This window comes from Oreochromis aureus, linkage group 7 (genome assembly GCF_013358895.1).
Source record: "Oreochromis aureus strain Israel breed Guangdong linkage group 7, ZZ_aureus, whole genome shotgun sequence".
Taxonomy (NCBI): Eukaryota; Metazoa; Chordata; class Actinopteri; order Cichliformes; family Cichlidae; genus Oreochromis; species Oreochromis aureus.
In genome coordinates this window covers 9,960,986-9,986,876 of record NC_052948.1, presented here as the reverse complement: position 1 = coordinate 9,986,876, position 25,891 = coordinate 9,960,986, and the positions used below count along the sequence as shown (strand labels likewise).

At 39.7% G+C, this 25,891-nt stretch overlaps 1 protein-coding gene across 2 annotated transcripts; it reads left to right on the top strand.

The window, feature by feature from the left end:
* Positions 1–7,203: 7,203 nt before the first annotated feature.
* On the top strand, positions 7,204–25,634 carry LOC116318304 (hepatocyte growth factor). 2 transcript variants are annotated; one of them, XM_031737273.2, is made up of 18 exons: positions 7,204–7,365; positions 9,838–9,994; positions 10,262–10,374; positions 10,955–11,069; positions 12,736–12,884; positions 14,435–14,555; positions 15,492–15,610; positions 18,187–18,352; positions 18,455–18,588; positions 19,387–19,480; positions 20,609–20,739; positions 21,607–21,636; positions 22,128–22,233; positions 22,530–22,604; positions 22,740–22,889; positions 22,980–23,086; positions 23,325–23,467; positions 23,998–25,634. In XM_031737273.2, the coding sequence occupies exons 1-18, from the start codon at positions 7,314–7,316 to the stop codon at positions 24,169–24,171; spliced, it is 2,136 nt and encodes a 711-aa protein (XP_031593133.1). In that variant the 5' UTR covers positions 7,204–7,313; the 3' UTR covers positions 24,172–25,634. The 2 variants fall into 2 exon arrangements, with proteins under 2 accessions (XP_031593133.1, XP_039471693.1); XM_039615759.1 differs by lacking the exon at positions 22,740–22,889.
* Positions 25,635–25,891: the final 257 nt, after the last annotated feature.

The window sequence follows — 25,891 nt, the reverse complement described above, 5'->3', positions numbered from 1 at the left end:
GGAGGTCACAGTTTTTCCGTCACTACAAGGCTTCAGCCGGGCAGGGGCATCGGGGTCAATAAGGTTTTGAAGTGTAGTAAGAAAAAGTTTTCCAGTATCTTCTGTAAGTGCTCCCTGAGTGCTTGCGTATATTTATGTTGTATTTTCCTGTGAGAGACACACTCTTCCCCCCTCTGAGCTAGGATCAAACAGTATTTGTATATAAATCTTTATGTTTATGGAAGTCCAAAAGGATTTAGCACACTGCAAGAGGAAAAGAGAGAATGTGTCAAATAAGTTGTTAATCACACGAAATGATCCCAAATAGTCTTTAAATATTTTCCTGTTGCAGTTTACTTTTTTTAATCACCTGTTCTTGTGAAACCCTGCACACTGGCTGGCAGCAAAGTAAATCAAAGACAGCCTCAACAATATTTGCAACACGGTGAGAAAGATGTGTGTTAAACAAGCTGAAGGTCGGGCAGAACACAAAACATACACTTGGCATGGACTTTCAGGAAATGCCACAGTCTTTTCCAAACCCATAAACATGACCACACACTTGTCTGTTCTTCCTACCTTGTTTTTTTTCCTCTCAGTTTGTAATCATGTTGTAGGTACAGTACATATCTGCATGTGTGTGTCCTGAATGTAATTGGCATAGCCCGGGTAAAATCTAACCAGGTGAATGGTCTTAACATAACACATTCCACTCCAGCCCCTATTGAGTCTTGATTTGTGGATTTTCTCTGTGTTTAGAGTGGGGCCTAACATATAGTATAACTGGTAACATGAGGTGTTAAGTTTGTTGGGGCCATGTGCATTCACCGAGGTTCTTTCCATGGGATCAGATATTTTTATAAGTCTCTCAACATAAAAACGTACATGTTTGTGAATGACATAGAAACTGTACAACTTTTAAAGGTATCCTGTTAAGTTTGTGGCCACTGGTAGCACAGTGTAGTAATGTTTTTATACGCTCATTCCTGTTTTGCTTGTACTCTGCACATTCAAAACAGATTCTGCAACTGGTTTCCCTTTATTCCACTGATCAGCAGATATGGGTACTTAGATGTAAAGCAATGTGATGTGAGGCAAGCTGACACATAAAGGTAAAAAATAACACTATAGCTTTAAGGGGTGGTTGCAGGCAATACAGGACTAATTAAATAGCACAGTCGTTTTTTTGGTCTATTTGAGTATTTGAATATAGAATATTTTACTCATAAATATAGATTGATTAGTGTGTAATTAGATCTTCAAACAAACTGATTCTCACAATCTTAAAATTAGTTGATTTAAAAATAGGGGGGCCCCTTTGTGGAAGGTGCCATGTTGCTCCACTATCTTGAATACAGTGGCCAAGATGGACACCACTGTTACACCTGATTACATTTTATATATCTGGCTAGAGACCATGTAAGTAATATGCCAAAGGTGGAGGAGAATAGAACTCGTCGGCATACGTGTACATCTTCAGGCTCAAGATATGAAGGATTGTACCTACACTATACTGCCAAAAGTATTCACTCAGCCATTCAAATTATTGAATTCAGTTGTTCCAATCACTTCAGTGGCCCAAGGTTTATAAAAATCAAGCACCTAGGCATGCAGGCTGCTTCTACAAACATTTGTGAAAGAATGAGTCACTCTCAGGAGCTCAGTGAATTCCAGCGTGGTGCCATGATAGTTATGAAATTTCCTCACTACTAAATATTCCTGTTTGGAAGGACTGGGAATGACAGCAATTCTGCCACAAAGTGGTATGCCAAGTAAAATCACAGAGCGGGGTGAGCCGATGCTGAGGTGCATAGTGTGCAGAGGTCGCCAACTTTCTGCAGAGTCAATCACTGCAGACCTTCAAATTTCATGTGGCCTTCAGTTTAGCTCTAGAACAGTGCATAGAGATCTTCCTGGAATGAGCTTCCTTGGCCAAGCAGCTGCATCCAAGCCTTACATCACTAAGCACAATACAAAGCTTCAAATGCAGTGGCCTAAAGCACGCCACCACTGGGCTCTAGAGCAGCGAAGACTTGTTCTCTAGAGTGATGATGAATCACATTTCTCCGTCTGGAAATTTGATGGATGAGTCTGTGTTTGGAGGTTGCCAGGAGAATGGTAGCTGTCTGACTGCACTGGGCTAATGTAAATAACAGTATTGGTTATCAAAATCATTTCTTATATTTCTGTAATATTGAAATTAATTCAGTTAAACTCAATTTTATTTATATACCAAATCACAATAACAGTTGCCTCAAGGTGCTAATATTGTAAGGTAAAGACCCCACAATAATACAAAAAAACAGAGAGAATCCCAACAATAATATGACACCTATTAGCAAGCATCATGGTGACAGTGGGGAGGAAAAACTCCCTTTTAACAGGAAGAAACCTCCAGCAGAACCAGGCTCAGACCACATACTGTGTTGGGGTGAAGGGAGGCAGACAAAGGCAAACAAAGACACGCTGTGGAAGAGAGCCAGAGATTAATAAAAACTAATCCATCAGTACACATAATCTGTTTAATTGAAATTATATTTTTAATGTCAAAATACAATTACTGTTGTTATCTGTGAATTTTCAATTTCACCGTTTAAGAAAAAGCAGAAATACAGTAACTTTCGATTAAAATGCCAAGATAGATTTGCATCACTGCTTTAAATATAAAGCATGCAGCTACAGACAGTGTTCAGCCAAAAGAAGAATGGGATTTCCTGGAATAGACTGACTGATCCCAAAGAGCTTTGAGCTCAGCATCACAAAGACAGTTTGGCATTACACAAAAAGATAGATTACCCTGAGACAGACTACAGCCTACAGCAGTTCCGTGATAAGTTCTCATAGACACTTGTACTACCTAACATGTATCTTTAAAACGTATATAATGCAATGCTGCTTCAACACATCTTGATTTAATTCATATATTTTTGCTACTGCAATCATGTCAAAGGTATCCTCAGTTCAACTGGTGCCTAAAATGTGTGCACATCACTCACAAAACTGAAAAACATATGAAAAAAAAATATTAGACAGACAGGAAGGGAAAATGTCACTTGGTTCACTTGGTTATAATTGTTGCCCCACTGACAATTTAGCGGACCCTCTGCTAGAAACAGGGGAGCAGTAGAACTTTGGCAGGTGGTGCAAAGAGACCTCACAGAGCTGGCATGAACATTCGACTTTTTGAATTATGTTTATATCTCAAGTTACCTGTGTGTACAGTATGTGTGTTCGTGTGCAAATAACTGAGGTAGGCACTAAGAGACTTACAGATCACTTCCAATTTCCCCTACTCTATCCCATGTTCACAGTCACAACATAGTGACTACGTGTACAGGTCTGACACAGACACATGTGGGATGAAGTGTACCTGCTGACCTGGAGCCGCTTTTCTGTCTGTTCTTTAATTTAACTGATCATCTTTCCTCCTCTGTGTGTCTCCAGTTCTATACGAATCACGTGGGGGTAAATTAGCAGTGAGGAGCAGACAAGACAAGGTGACTGTTTGCAGATGTTTAAGAAAGAAGGAAACACAGGTTTAGGCACTATTTTAGGACCTGCTTCCAAATGTCCCCTATTCTAAGTCATTAGTTTGATACTTTGACTCTCTGTTGTAGTGGTCGGAGTGGATGTTTGGTGTTATTGTGTGTTTTGCCTCAAAGTCCAGATTTTGGATAGTCTGTTGTTGTTTAACTGGAGTTACTTTTTACAGTAATCACGTCATCGATCAAACTGGATCTTGGGGAATTAAATTCATTTTCTGTGGTTAGTGACAAATTTCATTTTCATCTTTGTTCACTTCTGGAGTAATCTAATTAGCGAAGTTCCACTGGGAAGAAATGGATACATCTGATCAAAAGGGTTGTTTAAAAAAACATAAGCATGTGTATGAAAGAGCATGACAATTGTATTAAATAGCTTGACCTTTAGAATAAATGCTGAGCACATAAACATGACCTATTTGTGTGTTTTTTTCCCACTTTGTTTCTGTGCTGCACACATTTGAGTGATCCGCCGTCAAAGGATTGGCACAATAGACTCAGTGTGGGATGTTGATGTGTTTGTGTCACAAGCTCCTTGTGTACTATGCTAAAGGATGTGTCATTTAAACAGTTCGGGGTTTTGTGGATATACAAACTCACAAGGCCATTTTGCTTATGAATTGTTCCAAGGCTCAGTCTCAAATGTTCACATCAACACCCATAAACACAGGAGAAGTGACAGACAAAAGGCATTACAAGAACTGTGCTCTTGAACTGAGTGTGGTCTCTTGAATTGTTTAAGTAATATTTCTCAGTACAGGAATTATAGTGCAGACGTTTCTGAGTTTGAAAAATAGCTGTCTAACAAGAAACCGACTGAAGATTCAATTTAACATCACTTTTTTCCATAAAAGAGAGTAAAAAGTGCAATTTCCATGGTGCATCTACAGATATAAACCTAAGTGATGACTCAGCAGTTTAAGATGAGTCATATGTAAAATTTTGGTCTCTATTTTCTGTGATCAATAAGTTTCAGTATGACCATGGCAATGACAAAAGCACTTGTTCACTGATGAATTATCTGAGAGGAAAATCAATAGTGTATTGAGTGGTTTAGAACTGTAATGATTTTCTGATTCTCTTTAAAGTTATTTTTAGGAATATGTTGGTGACTCAGTTCGCTATTGTGCATGATAATGAACTGATGAATTAAAACTCTAGGTTTGCATTTCTATTAGCTGCCCACTCTCCAGCATTTCCCTTGAAATGAGAGTCAGAAATAAAAATCAAATGAAAATTTAACTTGAAGGCAGACAGCGGGGCTGGCATCACACACATTTCATCTCACACACTGTGTTTTTTTATTTGTTTGTACAAGAAGTGTGTGTGCAGTTTATTTGTGGTGCCTGTAACTGTCAGTGGATCACAATTACGAGCAGTGACTATAATCGCATGCACTGACAACAGGAAATGTGTGTTTGTTTAAAGGAGGATGTCTTGACACAGTATCTGTGTTTACAGAGTCTAGCCCCAGCACTGTCATCACTAACTCCAACAGAGCTAACACAACCCCTAAATTTGACTCTTTTCTAATTAGACTGAAATACCTGAGCCACCTCCCCTCTGCACTCCCACATTTCCCCATACAGAGTCCTTTTCTGATTTACGTCGCTCCCTGTCTTGCTCAAACTATTACCCTATTGGTACGCTATTCCCTCCTTTAATTTCTCATTCCGACTGGCTGTAATCTGGAAGAGAGGCTGGAATGATTAGAGGTCAGCTAATTTGCTGCAGATGAAAATGTCCACATAATGGGACTTGCAGGGAAATAATAGTACACAACACAATGCACACAAAATTTCCAAACAAATCTGCAGGAAGTCTGTTAATACTCCACACACTCCACAAATATGCACAAAGACAGCCCAGCCATCAGTACCCTGCACTGCATTGTACCTCGCTCATAAAGAAATTGGTTTTTCTCACATAACTCTTCATTTATACTCGCATCATATCAACTTCTTTACTCTCTATATCATCTCCATCTCTTATTGAACTTCCCCCTTCTATTGACAGCAGGATGAAGATAAGTTTCTGCCAATAACTGGCCACAGATGTCAGGAGTCTTGCATGGTGACAGCACTCTTATGAGGAAAGTGGTGGGCTACTGGGTCTCTCTAATTTCCATCTTCTAGCAGAAGCTGTTGCTCTTGGAGTCGGTGAAAACACCCACTGGATTCTTGCTAGGAGAAGTCAGTAATGAGATTGTGGTGAAGAAGGCTTTCTGTTGGAAACTCAAACTGGTAAAGGTTATCCAGTCATCTGCTGCTCGTTATGTGTGAGCATGCGTGTTTTTGAATCTGTGTGCATGTGAGTTCTGGAAAGACAAAAGAGTGAGAGAAAAAAAGTTGGAATCAATTTCCCTCAAGTATACAGTGTGTGGTTTAGTTATATGTGGATGTAGATGAGATATGGTACACAAAGAAAGAGAGTAAAGAAAGGGAGCTTGAGCATTACTCCAGTGAAAGTATCTGACTCATGCCTGATTGTTTATTATTGCAAATGACTGTAGTCATCAGGAAGCCACAGGAGTATTACTCATTGCACCAAAGAGGAGATAGCGATGTAGTCTGTCTCCCCTTAGACATTTATTCATCTATTGGTCTGTTTTTGTTTTGCACACATGGTATGTTTTGAAAGAAAATACCGGGAATTCCCATAATGCAGCAAACCCCTGCCTGCCTTGTGATAACTTACATGATGTCTCTTTACTGCACTTCTCATCAGGCTCTTATCCAAGGACTGCTCTGTGACTGCTGCATTGAAGGTATTTAGAGAAAACGCAAAGGGCAGCTAAGTGTCATGCTTGCTGTCTTGTGCTGTCATCACTGGAAATAGACATGTCACTCAGGAGATGGATGCAATGTCTTCATGCACCCCCACCAGTAATTTCACTACTTAGACGGAGGGAAGAAAGAAGTAAAGTAGCATAAACAACCTCTCTGTCCTTTGCATCCCCATTAGGTTTATCTTTGTTGACAAGTGCCTGCTGATATCTGTTTTGTTTTGGACACAGTGTTCTTTGGTGAGGTTGTAAAAAAGCAGAGTGTAAAAGGTCCAAAAAGATGACTGAGTAGTAAAAGGTGAGCGAGAGTGAGATAGGTAAAGAATCCGCAGAACACTTTAAAACATTTAAAATAATGTTCTTTTTTTTTTACAGACTTGTAGGAAAACATACTGCAATCTGTCCAAATGTGTAACTGTGGTAGCACTGCTTTTCAATTAGAATGTGAAGTCTTCTGTAGTCTATGAAATGTATGGATTACAGCAAATAAGGTTTCCCAAAATTTGCCACAATAGCAGAATGATTTTTCCTTCCTTCTACACATTAAAACTTTTTCTAATTGTAAGAAAATAACACTCAGTGGAGGGTGGTAAGGAAGAAAAAGAAAGAAAAAGAAAGAGAGGATGTAATATTTCCTAAACCACGGGTCTGAAGAAGCAGATGCGCGTTGCTGATATAAAGATCAGTTATTCAACGTTGTTACGGAAGGGATGGCAATGTGTATGCGTGTGCTTACCTAATTGAAAATTGATGGTAGTTAAAAATAAAGGAAATGAGAGAAAAGAGAGAAAGAGAGAGGGGGGTGGAGGGATAAGCATACTCACCGAGAGAGAGAGAGAGGACAGAGGAGGGGAGGAGAGGGAGGGAGGGGTGACGCGGGGAAGTACTTAGAGAGAAGACGCATCATCTGTGCAGTGGTGGGAGCAACATCTCCTGGTTGCAGTCCGACAGCAACGCAAGCAGCTTTTCCGACTTGTTTTCAGAAACCGTTGTTGCGTGACGAGACCATGTGGATTTACAAGCTCGTTTTCGGATTCGTTTTCGTCGTTTCTTGCTCTGGTAAGTTTGCCGAAAACTACTCACAACTGCTCGCTTTGCTGCCCAACGTGTGACACCAGAGCCAGCGTGTGAGCGCACTGGTTTGCGCTCCCTGCATAACAAACTGTCAAGCACGAGTTAGGAGTGCCGTGATCCATCTGATTGTATTACTGTCGCATGCGATGTTCGGATAATAACGCATTCGTCTTGTGTTTAACTCTGTATAGGTGTGTTATTAATGTAATCTGAGGGTGCGCGATTTATGGGTTAGCGTTACTTAGAGTCAAAACACATCTCTGGTAGTATTTCTTAAGACTGGACTTCAGTGAAAAGAGATGCTTTTGCTAAGAGCCATTACAGAGCTTTTTCATTCTAACTCACTACCAGAGCTCATTGTACTATATAGTGTCGCTTTGAAATTTAGCTGATTTGAACACTGGGTAAGTGATGAGAAAAAAGCATCTGCTTATACGCTAACCCAATGTCACCTAAAGTGACCTGTTAAAATCCAATCAATCGTGCAGTCACCCTGTAACTCAGTGCAACTTTCGCGGTTCATTGCTCCTTGGCACCAAGCCGGTCAACTCAAGCTGACGAGCGGACAAACACTAAGCCTCTGGTACTCTGTGATCCCCAGCTTGCTTACCACACCGTAAACCATCCAGACACTGAATCTGAAATCAACTCTGATGTGTGACGTCTTCCCTTCAAGTGATTCAACGATTTTTGTTTGTATGTTCTCTGTGTGTTTGTGTGTGTGTCAGCCTCGATTTCATTTACGGCCAGTGACAAATGACTGTGCATCCCATTGGACGCTGTAGACCTAATAGGATGCACAGTTATAGCAGACTTCTTCACACATCAAGTATTGTGCAAAAGGCTTGAGTCACCGCTCATTTCTTTTTATTTTAGTAAGAAAATGGGGAAATAGGTGCAGTGATTTATTGAAACGTTTGCAAACATAAATGGAAATATCATTTATAAAGCAAGAACAGTGTTTGCACAATTCTTAGAAACTTGAAGTCAATGTTTGGTATGAGCACCTTATTTTCTTAACACAGCCTGAACTCTTTTAGCCAAGCTGTCTTGTAATTCTGCAAGTAGTCTTCAGGAATAGTTCTCCAGGCTTCTTGTAGGCCATTCAAAGCTCTTCTATGGATGCTGCTTCAAAAATGTTGAGGTCAGGGCTCTGGGGAGGCCAATCAATGACTGATAGTGTTCCATGATGTTTTTCTACAAGGTATACTTTTACTGCATTGGGAGTGTAGTTTTGATCATTGTTATGCTAAAAAATGAAACCACTGTTACTCAGATGCTTTCCAAAAGGTTTTCCATGGTGGATCAAAATCTGGTGGTACTTTTCTGTGTTCATTCAGCTCCAAACATTGACAAAGCATCCAATCTGTTTTACAGATGGCTGTAGACACTCACTAATGTATGTCTCTTCTGACCTCCATATTCATTTGGATCTGAGTTCTCTTGTCACTCATTTTCAGTCCAGTTCTTGCACATTACCTATGCATTTTCTCCTTGTTTCCCTTCCTTAAATATGGCTTTTAAAAGCCAACCTCCCACTGAGGCCATTTCAGATGAGGCTTTGGTGAGCAGTAGATAGATCCGCTAAAGGGCCAAAATGCATCTCTCAGGTCCTGTGTCTGGTTTTTGCAGTTTTTCAGTTGTTTTTGTTTTTTCATTCCCTAAGGCCATGGCTTTTTTAAGACTTCTTCTTTTGTCTTCCATCTCTCCAGTTTCCTCAGGTTTTTTTTTTTTTAAGTGCACATCAAGCCAGATATGCAAAAGCTTTTTAGGAATCATCTTGTTGGTGCAAAAAACACTATTACAGAGTGCACAAGATGCAATTTTAAATTGTTTCTTTGCTAAGTTGTCTGTTACATGTAAACACAATACTGTTTCTTTCCCTGGTGTAGGTGCTTTTTTTAAATGGTTAAATTGATTCAAAGTTGTTAAGTGACTAAACAAACAAAAAGAAAATATTCCTGTGAAAATGATCAAGAACAAGGACTGGAGGAGTGAAAATAAGTTTTTTTTGAAAAAGAAAAAAAGCTGAAAGATATTCAGAAAGTCTGACCACTTAAAATTAAAAGAAAGTCTGGCTCTTTGCAAAATAAAAAGAAATGATGTGTTTGAGGGTTGTTTTTTTTTTTTTTTAAAACAGTCTCATCAGCAGACAACAAAAAATGCTTTGTTTGTATGAATTAATTTTATTATTATTATTACTAGAAGTAGCATTTAGTATCCCTTGTGTTAATATATACAATTTAGAATGGGCAGACTAAGACTACTTTTGTCAGTGATGTAGAGCCAGACAAGTCTTTAGACTGTCATAAAGCTATCTGTCTGTGTTCAACCACAACAGCATCAGGCCCTTCCTAATGATGCTCTCTCTACCTATAGATGAGTCTCATTAATAATGTAAAATGTCAAATTAATACTACTGAGTGATCGTGACCACATTATGTAATTGTGTATCAGAAGGCAGAAGAAATGCTCTCCAGGACTACCAGAAAACTGACAGCATTCAACTGATGGTCCATTCTGATTCCTCCCACCTGACCAAAAGCAGGAAGCTGAGCTTATCGAAGTGTGCTAAAGCCTGCAGTCGCAACAAAAGGCTCCCCTTTACCTGCAGGTTAGTCCATGCTAATGTCATTACCCTTTCAGTTTCAGGATATTACTTTGGTAACATGGGAATGGCTTTCAGTTCGTCCTACTTAATTAATGTTTGCATGATGCATGAATTTTGATGTTTAGTTTAGCAGGCCTCTCCTTTGTGTACTCACAGAATCCCTGTGTTACTGGTTTCCTTTTACTCCAAGATGTCATAAAACTGACCATTATTATTCTCACTCTCCCTCCTGTTTTCTCTTCCTCCTTTCCAATCCTCTTTATTCTCTAGAGCATTTGTGTATGATCATAAAAACAGGAAATGCCAGTGGCTGTCCTTCGACAGGAACTCACCAGGAGTTCAGAGCCAGCAGAACATGAACTACCAACTCTATGAGAAGAAAGGTGCTCTACATTTCCATGTTTTTGCTCACCCAGCTGATACATACACAACAAGTGTCTCTGACTCTCAGAAAATACACATCTGTGAGGTAGCCTTGCTTTCAATAGACACCACTGCTTCTGTAGAGGTTTTGTTGATTTACGTTTTTTGAAAAAAATATCCATTTCATAACAATTTATGCTCGAGTGATTTTAGCTCCGTGATGATGGGAACCCTCTGGGGGGAAGACTAGGAAGGGCAAGGACTATTGTCGTGTTTATTGGGTTGGGCCACATAATGGTTCATTTTCAGTCATTAAGCGGTGTTTATGTAAATAATGGAAATTCCCACCCGTTTTCAATCACACTGACCACAACTGTGAACTGTGAACATGCTGGCTGTGTAACATATTTTTTACTGAGTCCAGATTTTAAAGATGATTAGAAAAACAGATTTGACTTTTGGCATTGTCGCATCTCTGTTAAGATCAGTGTTTCAGATGAAAATCTCCTTCTGTCTGTTTTCTCTATTATCTGTTCTGGCTCTTTATGCAAAGCACTTATCACATTTACCAGATCATTCTCTGTTTCTGTCTTATTTCAGACTATGTCAGAGAATGCATTGTAGGAACAGGTCAGAGTTACAGGGGCCGGAGGTCAGTGACTGTGAGTGGGATCCTGTGCCAAGCCTGGGCTTCTCCTGTTCCTCATGAGCACAAGTAAGAATCTGATGTACTTTACACCACAATGTCAAACAAAATAGTGTTATAAGCTCTTTCTTACTGTTAGTTTTGGCCTGCTAGTAATGCAATTAGCTAGTAGCTAGAGGCTGGTCTGTCTGTGTGCATATGTATATACGAGTATGATATATTAGGGGTTGATTAGGCTCCTGGGAGCAGTCATTCATCAGAACTGACCTCATTGTAACGCCTTACACAGTCACAGATCATTTCCTGCTGTGGACCTACTGTTTATCTAGATGTGTATGTGTGTGAATTCAAGTGTGTGCATTTTACTTTTACTGGCATATGCCACATTTGGTTAAGTTTAAGTTCTAGGTATGTCCCCTAAATATCGAAATCTATTTTTGCTGATAAGAGTGTTTTTCACGGTAAGAAAAAAGTTAAAATAATAAGATACCAGTAAAAGATGACAAAAGTGAAATTTGCGCTGATGTCGGTTGCATTGCAACATGCAGTTACATCGTTTTTTACCCAGTAAGCAACAATATAGTTATATTAATCTAAGCCTATATGACTAAGATCCACTGTAGACTTAATAACGGCAGAGAGCGCAATGTGGTTCCTTGAACATCAAAAACGACTGGATTGTACACTAGCCATACTTTACCGCTGAACCCTATGCTACCTCCTCTCTCTTTTGTTTTTAAACTGTTTTCCTCTTTTTCCCACATTGTTGGAATTCTGTTCATTATTCTCTTTATCATTTCATATTTAAAGGTAACCCAAGATTGAAAGATAGCCACCAATTCCCTGATTTCCAAAACAAAGAGCACATGAATAGTGTTGAACCGTCACTAAAAAAGAAAAATCCCACTGCCCTTTCTCCTCAGAGATTTAAAATGACTTTGAAAGGCTTTGTAGTGTCGAATCAAAGCCGGCAGTGTACGTTTGCACCTCCAGTGAACCTGCTTTATCAGGCCGTTATTAACTTTTCTGTAAATCAGGTAATTAAACCCAGGCACTTTGTATGTTTTATCAGTTCACTTACAGACATGGGAAATTGACATACACGCAAGCACAGATGGATGCACGCACATACACACACACACAAGTTCAAATAGCATTTTTATCAGTGTAAGGTTTCCCCTCCATAGATTGCCCACCAAAGACTTCTCATTTTTGTACCTGTCATTACCAAATCTAGTGAAGGACTATTTCATAGCTTTATCTTTTCCCCATCATGTGGAAAAACACCGCCTGTCTAACAAGCTATGCTTTCTGTGTCCATCATCACAGCTGGTGACTACAGCCATGTGCTTCCCTGATGTAAAAGATATGAGTCATTTGTCAGTATGTTTATGTTACGTCCAACGCCAACCTCATGGAGAACTAACTTTGCTTTTAAGTATTAACCTGTTTTCCCTAAAAAAACACTGCTGTGTCACTGATGATTCAGTCCTTTGGCATAGTTGTCAGTAACTTTTATTTTTGTTAATTTCCACCAGTGGTGTTTACAGAGCAGCACTCTTGTAAATGAGCAAGGAGAAGTCATTCTGTCAGAGATTAAAACCAGAGACCACAAACTGTGACCTTTTGGTGTTTTTCAAAAGGAAATTGCTCTGCATGCGAGCCGAAACGCTGTATTTGGCAGCACGTCTTGGTACATGTGTTTGTTTTGTAACTGCGGCTCTGCTTCTGATAGATTCATGTCTAAGAGGTTCAGGAAGACGGACCTCCGGGAAAACTACTGTCGCAACCCAGACAACTCTGCTGTTGGCCCATGGTGCTTTACCACCGACCCTCGGCCACACTTCAGACATGAGGAGTGTGGCATACCACAGTGTTCAGAGGGTGGGTTTTACACACAGGCACACACGTTTGCAGAAATATATCAGTGTTTATACAAGCACATATTAATGTTAAAATAATACCCATTCTGCAATGTGCATTATCTCACCAATTGAGGCTTGATAGCCTGAAACGAGCTGTGGCAAATAAGGCAATCATATAGTTGGACTAAGCAAGTTCACCTAAACTGTGCTCTCATGTGATATCTATCTATCTATCTATATATATATATATATATATATATATATATATGTGTGTGTGTGTGTGTGTGTTTTACTTGCTGAGGCCAGCTGCAGCTGTTTCCAGGTGTGTGGTTCGGTTTACACTGTCCTCTCTCATTCCATCAGGCTCAGGGTTTGTAAATGGTTTGAACCTGAAGAAGCGGGTGTTGGAATGTTACGGGATATTAATCCCCCTGTCATCTACTCAACATCAATTGTTAGCCATTATATCCATCCCTGTGGCATACATGTGGTTGTGATGAAAGAAGAGGGCCTTCTCAGCATGTTTCAGCCTTTATGTTATATCGCACAATGTTACTGTCAGGCACTGAAGGAGGGGATGATAATGACCTCTGTTATCTAATCCTCGGGGATTCATGCTGTCAGAGGGGTTGTTTCCTCAGCATGCATGGCACTGGATCACTTTAATGAGGAGCCAGGTTGTGGTTGGTTAGGACAAAATGGGAATCCTTCTTGCTCTTTAACTGACACAAGTTGTACAACAAAGATAATGACATTGTGTTTTGATAAAAAGCCCATGCTCTTTCAGTAAAAAAATGACTGGGAGGGTTTCTCCTGAAATTAAGTGGTCCTAATAGGAAACATACACACAGACACGCAAACATGGCGTGTACAAGCACAAATACATGTGCAGCCTGTGGACTCACAAACATCTGTTTCCAATCTGGATCCTTGCTGTTGTTCACACTAGACAGTGTATTCTACTCACCAGGCAGAAAATGAGACTTTGTCTTTATCCAAGAAACCTTTGCCTTTTTAAATCATACATACTATTTGCATCCATATTTTAAATGTCTTTGTTTATAACAAGTCTTCATTAAAGCTGAAGTATGCAAAAATAAAGTCTTTGAACAAAAACATGGCCTTCTTCCTACTTTATACCTGATGCAGTCAGAAAAGAACTTTGATTGGCCAAAACTGATCGTCATGATAAAGTAGGTGTAGAGATCCAGTTCTTGCACAGACCAGTTGAAAATCTAGTATGGTGAAAGGCTGTTAACAACTTGTTTGTCTAGTGAAACAAACAAAAAAATGTTGCTTATCCCACTTTAAGTATTATGTTATCAAAATGTTTAGTTCAAAATGTTGCTTAACAGTTTGGGAATCTAATATTAAACACTAAAGTGTATTCAATTTGATCTTCAACTCTATTCCTGTGTCAGCCCATGGCTATCCTACTAAAAAAAACACACACCTCTCATTTATATTCTGGATATATGATTTTTCATTGATCAACTTAGCGTTTTACTAAGACGCTTTTTCTTATTTTGCATGTCTCTCTGTGTGAACGTGTGTTTCACTGCTGTATAGTTGAGTGTATCAACTGTATTGGTGAGGATTACAGAGGACCAATGGACCACACAGAAAGTGGAAAAGAATGCCAGCGGTGGGACTTGGATGACCCACACAAACACCTGTACCACCCCAAGAGGTGATGCTCACAAGTGCACACCCACAGATACACACTTACCTCTGCAGCCCACAAAATTTGTGCAAGCTCAATCACATCTACTTGCATGCATGCTTATAGCATGACAATACATTATGTTTTAAAAGTAATTAAATGTAGTTTAGCTGCACTTACTTTGGTGATGAAGTGATTTGGATTCAGTTAGTGAAAACCTTCCCCAAAGGAATGATATTGGAATCCAGTGTATGTTTATGTGTTTTTTGTGTGTATTTAACAATAGTATGTTGGGAAAATGCTTCATTTTGACTTAATTGTCCCAAATTGCTTTAAACTCTCAGACTTGGGCCTAAGCTGTTATTCATTTATACCTGTTTAAAGGTTTCATATATTTTAATCTATATTAGTATTCGTTGCATGATCTTCAAAAAGTGTGTGTACACGTCAGCTGTGTGCATCTGTGTCAAGACAGCTAGTGGGATGGCAGGTGGTCTGGATTAGTGGGGACTCGTTAACACATCCTTAATCATCCCACTGTTTATGTAAACGAGGTCCCAGACTGCTCATAGCAGTAATGTAATGAGAGGGTCCCACAGCCTGATACTTCATGCCTAGTGGCTACAGGCCTGAAGGGATGTGGGACTTTGGGATGACTTACTGTAGAACACCTGTAGTGGTGCAACTTATTATCTTCCTCACTCCCCTGAGCTAAGAAGAGTTATTAGTGTGTCAGTTACATGCAATGGTGAATTGTCTCTCAACTATTTTGCACTGCTTGTGAATCAGGAGGAAAATAGAAACATGGATCTCTTGACAGGGACATCTGGACTTTTAGAATATAGTGGCAGTTAACATCAAGGAGTGCTCCAAGTCTGCGATAGTTGTTTTATATTTTATTTATTTGCAATGCTTTTGAGTCTTGTTTCTGCTTACATATTTTTTCTGCCTGTTTTGTATTAGGTACCCTGACAAGGGCCTGGATGATAACTATTGTAGAAATCCAGACGGACGCCAAAGACCCTGGTGCTTTACCACAGACCCAAATACACCCTGGGAGTACTGCAACATCACAGTTTGCGGTGAGCATATATTCATGTTTGTTTGTGTGTGGTTGAATCCATTACCATTTGTCATGCATGTTATGGAGCAATCTATGCCCTTCTGTTAGTGGCTGTGTTGCTGTTTAGTGCGGGTCAACAAAGTATGACTGACTGCATCAAAATGTACTGCTTCCTGTACCTTTCATTTTACCATTCCTGGCTAATGCTAAAGAATATACAAACACACACTCACCCACCCACACAAACAGATGCAGAGCCCCCCTCCCTTCCCTCTTAGGGTTGGCTCTCTGTTATGTCTTCTCTGATAGCCAGAATGTTTATTTTTTTCCCTGCACCACTGGCTTTTTGTTTATTGTTCTATGCCAGCTCTTATGTGTGGTAGTCAAACTGCACAGGTCTCAATTACTGCTCTACATTAACCTCGTGTTACACATACAGACACAACACCAGGGTCATACACACTACAAGCAGATCATTTACACCTCATACACTTAGTGCAAGCGGTGTGATTGATGTCTAAGAGATCGGTGTGTGCGTCACATCTGGCTTTGGCTTTGTGTGTCTTTGCACTTGTAGTAAACCGGCACACACTACGTGCTTGGAGTTCACCCTGCAGTCAGTGACAAGTCACATAGTCACACACTGGATTCTTCAAGAACATAAAACAGAAACAGAGCTGGTGTTGTTGTTGGACTCTGCTTTATTCTCTTTAGTCTGTGACCGGCCTGCTTTCCTGCTAGAATCATCAGCAGTCCTGGCACCATGTTTACTAGATGGCACTCCACCATGTGGACCCAGTGATTCACTGTTCTCTCCCCCTTATTTTCTCCTCTGTAAAAATTGTCTCCTACCCAGGGCATTCAACCCTTCTCTCACTCTTTCTCTATTATGGGAGCTTTTTGGGAACAGACCAAGTTTACGACCCAGTTAGTCTTAATCAAAACAAGGCACACAGAGACAACCAGATAAAGTGTTCATTTGATAAGGCCCCTTCTTTTGTTTACTGTCAAACTAGTTCAAATCTATTTTTATGCATCTACTATGCACAGCAAATCTCTGTTTTAGAGACTTGAAGATCTGGCGCTTTGTACATTTTCGGGTACGGTCGTGTAATGCTCAGGTTAATGAACTTGTAGCACTATCTAATGAGTATCTCCGTGAAGAGGTTGCCTTGGTTGTCCAGCCTAGCTAAACTGCATTCTTTCAAAACCACAGCTATTCTGTTGATGTCAGATAGCCAGTGTACTAAGAGTATTTGGCACCATTTCAAATACACTGTCACACTGAATACATCTATAATCCTGACTGTTTGCTATTATTGACATCACTGTGCACTAATAGAAAGTGGATGTATCTTGAGATGGGGGACTGATTTTGAGATAAAACCTGGGGATGAGGACAGTGTCATTTTTAGGCCAACTAATTTGGCTGCCATCAGAGCAAATTGTTTGTTGCAGTCTGAATTGTAGGTGTTGGCAGTTGGGAGACTGAATTCTGCACAGTGTATTGAGGGTCTAAATTTACCAGGAGGCAATTTACCCCACAACCCCCCCAAAAAGTGCCCCATCGGCAAGCAGTACTTTTCTGAACATAAGTACACTTTTATGGCAGAGCATGCAACACTAATCAGTGTAATTTTATCTATTATATTAATGTTTTCCACAGCAATGTTACACAAACACACTTTTTGTTTGACTTCAGTTCATAGTTGCCAATTTTTTGCAGAGGATGGCATTCAGACTATCATATTTTTATATATTGGTAGACTAATTTGATTATGTTTCGTGTGAAAATGCAAATTACAACAGTGGCAGAATCTTGACCCTGTGGAAGTTCCTGAAACTTCTTCCTGGAAAATCATTCATGGAGAACGATATACAAATTTCAGGCAAATAAAAAACCTCCTGAAGGTTTTGCAGTATCCGTTTTTCAACTTTCTATACAGTTCAAAGTTACCATAATTTATACAAAGTATTCATCACTTTGGGAAATTTCTCTTACCGCTCTCATTTCACTGATCTGTAACTCAACAGCAAATGTTTTCAAAATTTCTCCATACACCATTTCAGCTAAATAAGCTTTTATCAGTTCTTCACCATCTCTGTGCACAGTGTAAATTAGGTGGCCAAACTTTTCTTTTTTTTTCTGTGTTAGTGCAATCATAAATGGTAAATTTGAGCAGATTCAAAACTTGGGAGTCATTTATACACTGTAGTTGAGGCATCTAAAATTAATTTTCATATGCATTTCATATTGCCGCATGGATTCATTTCGATTTTTTTAGCATTATGTATGTTGAGGAAAACATGTGTGTTGGGTTAGCCCTCAGTTGTGGTTGGTAGTGTTTAATTCTCCTCATATACCAGAGATGATCCTCATATCAAAGAGGATTTGTATATCTAACGTATGTAAATAAAGATTGACTTTTGGGGTTATGCTGAAACATCTTCCCCGTTTTAGTTGCAAGAGCACAAGATCCTGAGCCTAAATTACTAGGCTTTCTATATACTATACGATCCTTGCTATATGTTGGTTTGTCTTTTGGTTTGTTTAAGAACATGCGTTAGTATTCATTTTTTGGCTTTTTTTTTTAGAAACCCCTCCTAAAAGTAATGTTGTGGAAACAACTGAGTGTTACCAGGGCAGAGGAGAGGGTTACAGGGGAACCGTAGATATGACGCCCACTGGACTTACCTGCCAGCGCTGGGACTCTCAGTATCCCCATAACCATACATTCCTGCCTGAAGCCTACCCCTGCAAGTGAGTCAGAAACTTACATGATACAACCATCCACTCACTCACCCACATGCATGCACTTACATTTTAGCAGATTACAGCATGACTTTCTCTTGTGTTTTCCAGGGACCTGAGAGAGAACTTCTGTCGAAATCCAGATGGCCAAGAATTCCCCTGGTGCTTCACTACAGACCCAAGAGTCCGCACAATGTCCTGCATTAATATCCCTCAGTGTGGCACCCAAAACAGCCCTGTCAGCGGTGAGAGACTCAACAGATTTATTTGGCTTTGACAGGAGCAAAGGAAAAGACTATTTTCTCTCCATCGGAAGCAGAGAAATGCGCATATTCTGAGAGAGATCTTGTAACCACACACATCCCAGCGGAAAGCTGTTGCCCTGTAAGAGTGTGGGAAGGACTGACCACCATGTATCACACAAATAAAATCTGACAGCAACTCAGGATGGTCAGTTCTTACTGGTCACTGAAAAAAAGATCGAAAGGATTAGTGCTGTTTGAGATTCTTTTCGAGGTAGATTTAGAAGTTCTACATGCAGATCTATAGCTGAGTAGGCAAATTCAGATTCCCTAAGGGATTTTAACGGATATTCTTTCGAGACTGAGTGGACTTGAATTGGAATTATAAAACCACTCTGAGGCTATCTTGTGGTTTACCCTTGAGAGTTCAATACATTCCCATATACAATATACTGTAAATGAAATGAAGGGTAACAAACAGCTAAAAAAATTATGAATGGCGGTATTTTTCTCATTTATCATTGTCAAGGATTACTTTTGTGTTTCCAGCCAAGCATAAAGTAGGACCACTATGACAACTACGATAGCTCAGCTAAGGGTTGTGTATTCTTTTGCTCATATTTGAACTCAATTCACAGTTTTTTTTTCTCCAGCTTTTCAGTTGAACAGCACAGCGTGCATAATTGTACATTTATAGAGACTGTTTTGCATGTTTTTGTTTAAAGCCCTTATTTGTTTGCACACGCAGTATGTGTCCAGACAGTCTATTTAATTCTTCTATCTCAATTTTTCCAAATCCAGACTGCTACAAAAGATTTGGAGAAAATTACCAAGGACAGCAGTCAAGGACTAGATCAAACCTGCCCTGTGCTCCCTGGAGAGACCACAGCAACAGGTCGGCCCACTGGATCCCTGCTACTTCCTAATAACTTTCCCAAACTTCACTATGATGTAGAAAACAGACTTGCACCATTAATAAAACTGTAGACAAGCACTACTGGCTAAAATAGACATCAAATTGTCACACCGGCCCACAACATGTTAACCCACAGACCCCAACAAAGTGTAGGAGATTTTAAGGCACTCAGTGAGACAACAAGAAGAAAGAAAACACAAATTTTGAACAGAAGACGACCTTGTGCACGACAGTCCCGCTATGCAAGTGTAGCTGAGTTTTCTAGAACCATGTGTGCAAATCTGAAACATGGTGTTGTTTTAGGGAGGCACTTTGTAAGTGACCTCTACTTAAGTCTCGCTGTTGTTAGTCAGTCAAGGCAAGCCACTTGTTTTCAAAGGAGAAAACAACTCCTAGCCTCCCCTACAGCTTTTTTATGGCTTGAGAAGTGTTTCCCTGAAAATGACCCCGCTGAGCAAGAAAGACTCCCAGAGATAACTTGGCTGGGCGATGTACTCTTTACAACTCACCCTTGACCCTAAAACCGCTCCTTTACAGGAACACTTCAAAGCCACTCAACCCCACTGTATGGCTCTTTCGAATGGGTCAAAAGCTGGGGTTAGGAAGTCAGAGAGAGAGCTGGCTGCACCAGAAGAACATGAATTTTAAACCCTTGATTGCTATGATTTCACCACCTTATTAGTTAAGGAATTTGGTGTGAGAAGGGATTCAGTTTGTGGTTTTAAAATTCTAGCGAGAATGCTTCATGTGTGGGTTACGTCTGCACGAGTATTAGATATGTGAATGTAGGTGGGAGCATACTGTCTAAGTGAGTAATTCCTTTGCAAATCACCTCATTATCTTGTCTGGAGGGAGAGAGCCTACACAGCTGTGTATTTAACGGTCCAAATCCTATCTGGCTAAATTCATTCAGCTTTTTACACATAGTTATAAATCAGTAGAAAATCCTTTTTTTAACTGTCAAAACAAGACAAATTATCTGCTTAAACTAAAAGAGAGAATGAAAGCGAGAGAGATGTTTCTTTTGTTTTCACATTGTCTTTGGGGCTTAATAAATGTTGTTGAAAGATTTGTTAAGGGATCATTCGGGTTTCTGTGTTTGCTCAGTGGTGAGAGGGGCATGCCGACGGCTGGCCTGGAAGGAAACTACTGTCGAAATCCTGATAAAGACAAACACGGTCCCTGGTGTTACACCAACAATTCTGCCATACCCTGGGACTATTGCAATGTGAAACCATGTGAGTGTCTATCCATACAATATGAGCACTGACACACACACAGAAACATAAAAGTCACTTAGATAATGTGTAATTGAAGCTTTATCATAGTTCTAGAGAAAAGACTGAGCTAGTGTAGATTTGTTTTCACTTCTGTTCCTCTCTCTCACTCTAACACACACAGAGAGAGAGAGAGAGAGGGAGAGTTAGAATAATTTGGAGTGGGTAAGTCTGTCTACACTCACAGGAGATCCATAGTCATCAGGAAGCCTGAGGGTTTTTGTATGGAGCCAGAGGCATCATGTTTGCAACTAGCTTATAAAAGTTTATGAATCTTTTTTTTCCTTCTTTTTTACACAACTTTTTATCTACAAGACCATACCCTTGTTGTATTTTGTGTTTTAGGATTCCTTCTCACTCACTGTTTTGTAAATAACTGTGTTACATTTCAGATATGTTGTTTAATATATTATCCTTGCCATCTGTTATCTTCTCAAGCCTCCATTAATGGTGTGAATAATGCATCCATGTTTGATTACTTGACATGAGCAGATTATGAGAATATACATAAATTCATGACTGCTGACCTTAAAGCTATGGGAAAAGTGCTTTAAAGTATATAAATAAAACATAAGGAGTTATGCATCTTGTGGCGTCTGTTACATCTAAAAATCTAAAATTAGGAAGCAGCTTTAACCTACAGACACACCGCAGCCCTTTTAAGGCGTGTTGCATTCAATTAAACATGACGTGGAAAACAAACTCATTGGCCCTGGTAGCTGTTGCTCTATGCTCACTGTGAAATTTACACCCCTGTGTGAGGTTGGCTCTTACCTTGTATGAGTTAATGCGCCCTGATCACTTGCTTGTCTCCTTGCCTCTCTGCAGGTAATGCTTCACAGAACACCATCCAACTGGGTGAGAGTCTCTCTGTGCTCATCTGTCTGCCTGTGTGTGCGAGTGGCTCAGCTGCTGAACTGTATTTGATAGGCTACAGAACTTGATGGGGTGCTTTTTATGTCCAGCTATAATGATGCATGAGATAATGAGGTTGTGGTGGCATCTGTTTCCCTTTCTGTGTGTCTCTGTTGGTCTTTCTGTGTTACTTTGTACTCTTTTGCACATAGTAATTGTAGAACAAATGACGAATCCTCTGCTCTTTTGACATACAGAGTTCGAAATACAAATGGGTTCTGTTAACATTTTCAGTAATCACCTTAATTATCGGCCCCATCAGTTAATGTTCTTATGATGATGATTGAGCTGCGTCATTAGGCAGCTCGAGTGCCTCTTGTATTGTGACTATGTAAACAATATATGTCCGTGTTAACTACAGTGTCATTGTGTCTGTGACCGTGTCCTTATGGCTAAAATTTAATGTATATTTTATTTGTGTTCTGACTTTCTAGGTGAGGAGGCTTCTGTGAGCTGTTTTGTCCATAAGACAACACGAATCGTAGGAGGAAGTCCAGTGAGCATATCAGAAGGCAGCTGGATGGTCAGCATACAGAAGGGGTATGGCATTTAGCATTCGACACATTTTCCTCTACTAAAGAACAGTGGAGGATCCTGCCCAGACTATTCTTGAAGTGATAAAAAAAATCTGAAGGGTTGCTACTGGTGAAATTTCAGATGTAATGAAGAAGAGCTTGTGAAATGATTCTATTGATTGTATTGTCAGGTTGTCATATAGATTACAAGCTTTTCCCCCCAGATTTTCTCCCCAAAGTGGCACAGTTTCAGGTCACGTATGCTGTGGGATGTCATAGATTTGACCTCAATATAACATTTGTGTTTTGTACTGTTCTCAGATCAATGCACTGGTGTGGTGGTTCACTAATACGAGACGAGTGGGTGCTTACTGACAGAGAGTGCTTCTCCTCATGGTAATGTTGTCTCTCTTTTTGTTTTGTTTTTGGAGTAGGGTGGTAAAAAGTTAAAGGATTTGAGCAGTTTTAACCTGAAGAATGATAACTGTGCAGTATTTCCAACTGTATTAACTTTTTCGTGTGCCTGTTCAGTGTTCCGAACCTCAGCGAGTATCGAGTGTGGCTGGGGGTCTCTGATATTCGAGAGGGCGCTCCTGACTGGTCTAAGAGGCAGGAAGTCAGCATAGCCCATGTAATATGTGGCCCTGAGGGCTCCAGCTTAGCCCTCCTAAGGCTCTCTAAGTGAGTGCCTGGAAAAATCATCTCAGTGATATATTGATATATTTTTCTGTATTTGTGATGCTAATCATATTTTGCAAATATGTTTTTCAGGCCTGCCCTTCCTGCAGACAATGTCCATACGATTCAGTTACCTGTGGCTGGGTGCACCATCCCAGAAGGAACAATATGTAAAATGTATGGATGGGGAGAGACCAAAGGTACTAATATTATATATTGGGTTATAGTATGCATACCTATTTTCTGGTTCTTCTCACTTGCATTTCTCCTGCAGCAGGAGAAATGCAAGTGATTGAGGTGCAAAAGTATAAGTAATAGCTTCTTGCTCTGTGTGCTTGCGATATGTTAATCCTGGGATTTTCTTAACATTGTGTTGCACTGTATTATATTTACTACAACAAAACACAGGCAATGAAGTGCAATTTTTAACTCTTTCAGGCACTGGCTATGAAGATATGCTAAAGGCAGTGGAACTGCCCATTGTCAGGAATAACCGGTGTAGAGAAATGCACAGAGGAAACCTTCACATCACCACCAACAAGATCTGTGCAGGAGGGAAGAGGAATGAGGGAGTGTGTGAGGTAAACTGTTGTAAACAGTTTGTATTGTTTTCCTAAAGAAGTGTTTTGGTATTTACACACAAGGGCAAATAACTGTTTTAGTGATCAGAAGGAAAAGTGCTCACTAGAATTCATACAGTGCACTCAAACCGTGTTGGTAAACAAGAACAGGCTTTTACTCCTATGGATAAAGTAATTGTTCCCAGTGTGAATCTACGTGGGTATTAGCGCCTTTGTTTAACACAGCGCTTCCAAAGCCCAGTTTGATCTAAATCTCAAACAAATGTTATGTGAATCCGTGGGCTTAGTATTCAGTCAGTTGTAAATAGAGCAGCTGGAGACTGTTGCGCTAAATTTCATCAGCTATCAAAGACTTGATTTTGTGGTTTCTGGCTTTAGAAAAGCGCTGCCCATGTTTGGATATAGTATCTATAACAGAACAATTTCATTTGAGTGTCAGAAATGTAAAACATTGATGTTAGCTGTTTAAAACCACGGACAAAGAAAAATGTGCTATAAATTTATTCTTTTTTTTCTTCTTTTTTTTGCAGAGGGACTATGGAGGCCCTCTGGTGTGTCAGGATGGGTATATCAGGGTTATTGTTGGAGTAAGTGTCCATGGCAGAGGCTGTGCTCGGGCCAACCAGCCTAGCATCTTCATTAACGTGCCCTTCTACACGCAATGGATCTACAAGGTTTTCAAATATTACCCCAACACCGTCTAGAAACTTAACCGAGAATGAAAAAAGTTTGGGGGACTAAATCTGACCGAGAGCCAGTGGTGCACGCAGGATGCCTGGTTTATATGTTTTGCATACTTACACAGTCCAGATCAATAGGAAATTGATCCAAGGATGTACTTACACTATGATGTAATATTTAAAGTATCAACAAGAATATTCTGATTCTAAAAGGCACTGATGGCAGTTTTGAATGGATGTTTTATCTTAGACATATGGTAAGAAAGTCAAGAAACAACAAAGTATGGCTTTGACTGAGTTGGGAGCAGAACAGACAAACATACACATATATGTAAATATTTTTTTTTATCCAATTCACATTTTCCTTTTGGTAGCAGTTCCACCATAGTTGTGTATGTGTGTATGTAATTACTCTTGATTCCTGGCATTACTTGAATATTTTAAATACCAAATTGGGTGGTTCAGCAGCTGCTTTTGTAGAGTACGTCAATGGGCCACTTAGAAAACTATCCAGTGGTAGGGCAACGTTAAGGACACTATGACGAGCTTTGATAAAGTGGTCCTTACTGTACATACTATTTTAATGAGTGTGTTTGTGACACTCTTAATTCATTTAGGTCTTATAGATCTATTATAAGAGAACTCAGATGTTGCGGTGGATATAAAGTGTGCTATCTCTGTGTTTTAGCTTTTAGCCACATTTCTGTTTCATTGTGGTGTCAAATAAACAGAAATACCTAAATAAACTGCAACTTCAGTGTTCTTCTCCTAACACAATACACCTGACTGAAAGATGCTCTTTGCTTTCTGTGTAAATAAAATGAGTGTATGGTTACCCAGTCTTCACAGGATTTGAAAAACATGTATTTTTTTTCCTTTTATGTGTGCACAAAAGTTCTTTCTGTACAGAATATAATATTTCGTTTTTAAAAAAAGTTGAATCGTCATCGGTATGTCTGTTTTTTATGTTTGTGTTTTTATGTCCGTGTATGTGCAGAGGGAGAGTGAGTTTTTGCCTGTGAGCCTGTGCACGTTTAAACCAGAACTGAATGAATTATCCCCACTCTCAGACCTTGGCAGACCTTCATTTTAATTCCACCCTAGATATTAGCGTGTCAGAGTCTGTTGTTTCCAACTTTTGTGGATGGGATGTGGTCTTTGTAACATTACTGTCTGTGATGGGTTTCACTGTGATGACTGAACAGCCCTTGAAACAACTTGACACACTTCTTTTTCTACTGTCAGTGATTGAGATGGCTTTACAGCTACATTATTTTTGCATGAGTGAGAAAAATGGTCTGTGTGTGAATGTGTGCACACTAAAAGATTCTGCAAGCTGCTATATTCCACAGACTGTACAGTAATGCCTTATAATATAAAATGTGTATTGTATTGAGTGCATTTACTATGAGCGTGAAATGTTAAACCCAGTTTCAGCATTATTTTCAAATGATGCCTGTCATTATATTAAACTCTTTTTCTACTTATCTGTGAATTGAATTTTAATTTCATGTTTTAAATGTTGCATTCTTTGCATTCTGAGTACAAACGTGCATAATTGAAGTCAGTTTGCTGCATAATTATTAGAACAGAGGATGGTTGTTGTATTTCACTACCAGAAGATGGCACCATAGTAGCATAGAGACTATGAGGACGAATTTGTAATCTTGCTAATCTCTCTTTCTCCCTCTTTCTCACACACACACACACAGACACACACAATCCATACAGCCACATTCACTTT